The 7,146-nt window shown below is 52.2% G+C and overlaps 1 protein-coding gene across 2 annotated transcripts in view; it reads right to left on the reverse strand.

Annotated features, from left to right (window-relative positions):
* ERCC6L (ERCC excision repair 6 like, spindle assembly checkpoint helicase) overlaps positions 1–7,146 on the reverse strand; it is a 19,369-nt gene that overhangs the window by 589 nt on the left and 11,634 nt on the right. The window contains exon 2 of one of the 2 annotated variants that reach the window (XM_023524980.1): positions 728–4,233. In XM_023524980.1, the coding sequence (XP_023380748.1) occupies positions 728–4,233 (3,506 nt within the window). Of the gene's footprint in view, positions 1–187; positions 4,234–7,146 lie in introns of those variants that run through there. The other variant, XM_011383348.2, reaches the window with a different exon arrangement.

Raw genomic sequence — 7,146 nt, forward strand, 5'->3', positions numbered from 1 at the left:
GACACCCGGGCAAGGCACCGGTGATGGATGGCACAGCGCCCAGCCTTCTGGGCCGTCGGCTGGCAGCGAGCAGAGAAGCATGGTCACGCGCAGGCCTGGGACCTGGATGCCAATGACCCGCTCCCGAAAGCGAGGAGTGTCGCAGGCATTTGGCAGTGTCAGGTCAGTGAAAGAAACTGAAAGGAAAGCACTTGAGAAAAGTAACTTTAATAATCTCATCTGAACTGCAATAGACAAAAGCGCTTTCTCAAAATAAAATTAGCAATGGCCAGAAACGTTTTATGAAAAGTTCTCTAGAAATAACACAGTAGTATTAAGCTGACGGAGCATGCCTATAAGAAAAATGTAAGAACATTTGAGTCAAGTAATATTCACCTAGCGCTCAGAATACCAGAATCCATGTATCGGGGTGCGGTGGGGGGCAGGAGCAGGGGCTGAAGGCAGAATTTCCAGAAAAGCTCCAAAGAGAAAGCTGCCTCCTGAGTGCGCTCTGGCCTTAAGCCCGAATGCTTCACGCGTGCAGAGCATCCGATAAGAGCAGATGACCTCGTACTCAGTCCCACCGGAACTGCAGCCAACGGGCGACATTCTCAAGTTGAGTTAAGTTGCTTATACAGACTTAAGGTCATGAGCATGACTTCGGGGTCTGCGCTTCTGATGTCGAGCGCCTCCACGAAGCAGCTCAAGGCCTCCTGCAGCCTCCCCGCCTCTCTCAACGCTTTTCCATGCGCTACGAGGCTCTCGTAGTCACGGGCAGCCCGCGCCGCCTCACCCTGAGGACCGCCGACCGCTTGTGCGGCAGTGGGGGGCTCGGGGCTTCCCGAGCCCCCAGGGGAGGCCTCCACAACCAGGGCAGCAGGCTGAGGCGCAGCTGGCCAGCTGGACTTGTTTTCCGGAGACAGGGTTTCTCTGGAAGGTTCCTCTCCTGCAGAGTCCGAGGCTTCGCCACTGCTTCCCTCCGCTCCCGCCCGCGGACCCGGCGCAGCTCCCTGGGCCTCGGCGCTGGTCTCCAGCCCGTCCTCCATGTCCTCCACGTGGTCCAACACCAAGTTAACGACAGACCTCCGGGAAGCCAGGGACCTTCGAGACTTCGCAGACTTATTTATGCTATCAGTCAGCAGAGGGGAAAAGAACCTTCCAGGTGGACTGACGTCACTTTTGGGGGTTGAAGCATCAAAGAACTTTACAGGTAAGCGAAAGGGAGATGTGCTGAGTGAATCTGTGCCCGAAGCACTTCGAAAGCTGTCACCGTCGTCTTCATCGTCGGAGACGATCCTTCTGGTTTTCCGCCCGCCTTTCACGGTCACCACTTCTTCGGGCTCCTGGTCGTCCCCGGACAGCCCCGCGCTCAGCCCAGCGTGGCTGCGCACAAACTCTGCTCCCACACGGGCTGCCGAGCCGCCTGCTTTCTCAACAAGCTCCGAAGACCGACTGGACGGATCGCGCCCACTGTCCGCAGAGTCTTCCAAGAAAAGGTTGAAGTCACACGCGTACTGTGGTGAGGATGCTGCGGAACCCCCTCCGGCCGCGGCCACATCAGCTGGCGCACCGCGGGGCGCCGACAAGTCACTGGTGGCGGCTGTGTCGATGCCAGAGGCATCGGAGCACGTGCTCTGCTGCTCTTGTGTCGTGGGGGCGGCGGCCCGGGGATCCCAGCGCTGTGAGACCGCGACGTCCCGCACTTCATCTACATTTGGCGCGAGATCGGCTGTGGCGGACGTGCTAAGTGACAAACGAGAGCTCCGCGTGGGGCTCCCTGGCGGGGCCTGTCCCCACGGCGGCACGGCCACTCGCAGTGAGAAGTCAGTCGAGATTTCCTCCACACTGTCTGAGCCCGCGGACGGAGCCTCTGCGAAGTCGGCCCCGAGCTCGGTGCCTAGCGGGAGCCTTGCGTCTTGCGGGACGACGACGCTCGTCTCTATACTGGGCAGACCCGCCTTGTCACCCGTTTCGGGCAGATCGCCAAGGGCGACCCTGGCCATTTGGGAGCTGATTTCTTCTTCCCACGTGAGCCGGGCGCTCGGAGGGGCTGAAGGCTCGGCCTGCGGTTTCTTGGATTCCGGGCGTTTCGCCTTGGTCTGAGAAGGAAACTCTGCTTCTCTGCGCCACAGGCCCTGGTGGGCGGCTCGCTCTCTTTCCAGCAAGAGCTCCGTGTTCTGAGACTCGCATTCAACCAGGAATTGAGCTTTCTGGACCCTCTGTTGGATATACTGAGATTCTTCGATGACGTCCAGCTCTTCTTTGGCAGACAGGTCCTGGGTGTACATGAGGTCGTGGTCCGAGACGCCGGCTATGCCCAGGGTGTGCAGGTAGGCGATGTGCTCGTCCAGCCTGCGATCGGACCTCCGCTGCGCCGCGTGCAGTGACTGCAGCTGCAGCTGGGTGGCCGACTTCTGGAAATCCTCGATTGCGAAGAGCTCTCTTAACTCCTGTTTGCTGAAGTACCGGAACGGGTTCTTCTTGTCACCAGTGGTTTGTCTTATTAACGAGTCCTTGAAAACCTGTCTTCTGTATATCTTCTCCTCCACAGTGCCGCAAGTGATGAGCCTATAAACCACGACGTTTTCTCTCTGTCCAATCCGGTGAGCTCGATCCACAGCTTGAGCGTCGGTCGCGGGATTCCAGCTAGGGTCAAAGATGACCACTCTCGTCGCTGCGGTTAACGTTAAGCCAACGCCACCTACTTGTGTGGTAATCAGGAAAACAGAGTAATCTTTATTTTGCTGGAATAAGTTAATTCTTTTTTCTCGTTCCACGAGATGAGTAATCGTTCCATCGATTCGCAGGATCTTAAAGTGCCGGTTCTTTAAGAGGCGTTCGATGATGTTTAGAATTTGTCTGGACTGGGAAAACACGAGAGTCTGATGCCCTTCGTCTCGCAGTCTCTCGAGCAGGTCCATCAGAAATATCATTTTTCCAGATTCCTTCATCAGTGTAACATCAGTTACTTGACTAATATGGTCCACATCTGAAGCCTCTTTGTCCTCACCTTCATCTTCAACGGAGAATGTGACATCCTCCAGATTCAGCAAGTGACAAGCCCGCGCAGACAGCAGCCTAGGATGATCACACAGCTTCTTTAAGACGCCGAGCTCGGCCAGAGGTGAGCGTGTCTCCATTAGCAACTCCTTGATGTGATCTAGAGACACGAATTTCCTGTATATTTCTTCTTGTAAAGGCACAAGGCGGATCCAAATGATTAGATCATTTTTCCTGGAAAGCGAAGGCATTTCATTAGTGGCATCGACACCTGGATTCTTTTCACTAAGTCTGACCTCTGGGTCGCCTGGCCGTTTCTTCTGGACCTCTTCTTTAGTCCTCCTGAGAAAATAGGGTTTGATGATTGCCATCAAGTTTTCTGATATTTTTAATCCCAAGGCTTTTTCCCCTGGCGTGGCATCCTTCTCTCGTGCTCTAGTAATAGGATTTTCATACTCCATTTTAAAAGTTTTCAATGTTCCCAGCAGGGACCCCTGACAAGCGAAATCAAACAGGGACCACAGTTCTTGTAAGTTGTTCTGGATTGGGGTCCCCGTGAGGAGGATGCGGTTGCTGGCAGGCACGGCCCGGGCACACAGCGCCGACTTAGTAGATGAGGTTTTGATCTTATGCGCTTCATCAAGGATGACATAGTCCCACACAAACTCTTGGCCATCCAAGCTTGAGAGTTGCTGCCAATTATTGATTAGCATTTGGTAGGTCGTGATAATGACGCCGTTCCTGTGCTGAATCCGACGGAGGTTTCGGGTACGTTCATCCTTGCTAGGACCGTGGAAGGTTTTGACTCTCATTCCTGGAGTCCACTTGTCAAACTCTTTTACCCACGTGCTGATGAGACTGGTTGGCATGATCAGCAGCACGTGATTCACAAGTGAAGCATCAAACATCCCGGAAAGGAAAGCGATGATCTGAACGGTCTTCCCTAATCCCATGTCATCGGCCAAGATGCCGCCTTTCCTTCCATCCCTGTAGAGGCTGTAGAGGAAAGCTACGCCTTCCTTCTGGTGCTCGAACAGCTGGTCGTGCAGTTCTCGATACAGCAGCAGGCCGGAACTGCACACGTCCGTGAACTCGTCATCCCCGGGGTCTGCCAACGCCTCCAAGGCTTCCTGTATTTTTTGGATTCTGCTCATCACCTTTTCATTAGGAAAAATGTCCTTTGCCAAATTGAACAGTTTGAATGCTTCTTCCAGATCTCCATTCTTAGTTGCTTCTTTGGCCTCTTTCACGTACCTGCGGGGGAAAAAAAGGTTAAAAAAGACACACATATATATATCATATATACATATACACACACATATACATATGATTAGAAAGAAAGGAAACAGATTGAACATTCAGTCTAAGAACATTTTAGAGTCCATTTTGGAATCCAAACAGCAGTTGGGCTTTTAATATCCTCCGTTCAGGACGGGAAAGATTAGCACAGAAGATGCCAACGAAAGCCGGCATCGCTTAAGACACAAATATCCACCAGACGCTGCCAGCAACACCTTCAGGCACTAGTTGTGCGAAATGTATCTGCAAAGGTTATTGCTTCTGCGGCGTTTAAAATACCGCCAACCATGAGAACTACAGACTGATATGTTTTATAAAATCAACCAACCGACCTACACTGCGGGAGCATGGACACAGGGACGATCCAGGGCCCTGCCCAGGCCTTGCTCCTCCATGCCTCTGTGATGCATGTGACAGTGCGGATCACGCCCTCATTGCACCAGATTCCTATAGCTTCCTTCTGGTTTCTTCCCCCATCACTGGCCATTTCTTCTGGGTCCTTCTTGGGCTCCTATCATTCCTCCTGAGGGTTCCGTCCCGGGCCTTCTTCTCTCTCCTCGGGCTGTCCCAGAGCTCCCGACCCCACCCGGTGCTCGGTGCTCGTGACTCCCCAAGCTGTAGTCGACGCCCATAATCCAACTGCCTTCTAAACATCTGGAAAGTCTCACCGGCACCTCGGATTCAACTAACCGCAAGTTAAAATCATTATTTTAGAAGCTCTAAAAAACATGCCTCCCCATTTGTGTGGCAGTAAGTGACACTATCACCCACTTAGCCATGCAAGGTACGGATCTGAACATCATCCTGGACTCCGACCCAAATGGGAGTCATCTTTGACCTCTTCCCTCTCTTGACCCACCACCCCAGCAAGACAGTCCCAAGTCCTATGAACTTTATTTCCCAAGTGTAAGCTGTGTCTTTCTCTCCATCCCCAGTACCACGACCGTGGTCCAAGTCACCATCACGTCTGGCCCGTGGAACTATCACTTCCTACTCCCCGGTCTCCCTACATGGACTCCTGGCCCATCCAAGACACTGTCTATATAGCTGCCAGCAATATTGTCTTAAAACATAAATAACAGGGAGTCCTCTGCTTAAAATTCTTCAGTGAGTTACAGTCGACTGATTCTGAAAGGATGCCAAAACAATTCAGTGAGGAAAAATTAGTCTTTTCAACTGGATACCAATCTGCAAAAGAATGAAACTGGTCCCCTACCTCACATCACACAGAAAAATTAATTCAAAATGAATCAAAGACCTAAACATAAGAACTAAACCTACAAGACTCTTAGAAGAAAATACAGATATAGATCTTCACGACCTCGGATTTGGCAATGCTTTCTGAGCTACGATGCCAAAAACACAAACAACCAAAGAAAAAAACAAATCGGACTTCATCAAAATTAAAAGCTTTCGAGCTTCAAAGGGTACCATGAAGTAAGTGAAAAGACAGCCCAAGACAAGGGAGAAAATATTTGCAAATCATGTATCTGATAAAGTATTTGTACCTAGAATGTATAAAGAAGTCTTACAACTCAATAATTAAGAGAGCCTAATTAAAAAGTGAGCAAATGATCCGAATACAAATTTCTCCAAAGGAGACATACAAATGGCCAATGAGCATTTGTTGCTCGCTGGGCGTCAAGAGCTAAGTTCCGTTCGCTGTCACTCCGCTGAGGCCACGGTGGCGACCACTGGGCTCATGCAGCTGAGCGCCAGGCCCCGAAGCCGTTCCCTGCCCTCCCCTTCCTCCTGGCCCTCGTCAGCCCAGGGTGCCTCCGTCCAGATAACCGGCGTCTGCCTCGGTCTATGTTCCAGAGCTTGAAGGAGAACACGTGTCCCATGGTACCCGGACAATCTCTGCACATTCCTTAACTGGTGACCTAGCTGACCTCCGAACCCCGGCGAAGCCCAGGCTTCTAACTGCAGCCGGGCCTCTGCCCCAGACAGCGAAGTGCTGGCCCTGCACCCCAGCTCCGGGCAGAATCCCCATAACCATACGCCGACCTTTTAAAGGGCAACTAGACTTCTTAGCACCAGCCTCAGACTCACATTGCTGGGCCCTACCTGTCCCCTGGAATGCCATTGGTCAGCCCCCTGCCTGAAGCACAGCGACACCGCCACTCTCTGGCTGGGCTGAGGCCCTGCAGTCAGCCGAGTTGCCATCCCGCTCCCTGGTCCACCCTCGTCTCAGCGCTTCCCCGCCCCCTATCCGCCCCAGCCATGAAGCTGGGCCTAGGACAGACTCCTTCCCTATAACGGAACCCGGGACAAACAAAGTCTGCTCTTTATAGCGCTGGCAGGTCGCTGCGTGTGCATCCCCCTTGTCAAGGTGGATGTGCATGTTTCGGACACAACTGGCAAGCCTTCTGATTCTCAGTCACTAACAGCAAAACGTGTGTGGCTGACGTAAAAACTGCAGGTGACCTGAATGCTGGAAACCTGTCCGTCCAAGCCCGGGTCATGGAAGCAGCGGCCCGGTTCCTCTGGGGCTGCCTCTGGGCCTCACTTCCACGGAGGATCATTTTAATCAAAGTGGAAAACAATTTGTCATAATCACTTCTATGTATGAACTTAATATTATTAAACAGCAACTTCCGGGATAAATTAGAGACTATGGTTCACAGTTCGGTCAAACAGCAAGCACGACTGATTATTTAATAAGCAGCTCTTCCCTGCTTTGCCCCATTTGTCAGATGGACATCTAAACATCAAAACGAAATTTCAAGAACAAATGAAGAAAGCAGAAACAGGCTCAGAGATACAGAGAACAAACCGGGGGACCGGGTGAAGAGATGAAGTCACACCATAGTCACGGGGATGTGTGTGGTGCCGGGTGGGGACTAGACTCATCGGGGGGATCACTTC

The sequence above is a fragment of the Pteropus vampyrus genome, unplaced genomic scaffold, assembly GCF_000151845.1.
Source record: "Pteropus vampyrus isolate Shadow unplaced genomic scaffold, Pvam_2.0 Scaffold515, whole genome shotgun sequence".
NCBI lineage: Eukaryota > Metazoa > Chordata > Mammalia > Chiroptera > Pteropodidae > Pteropus > Pteropus vampyrus.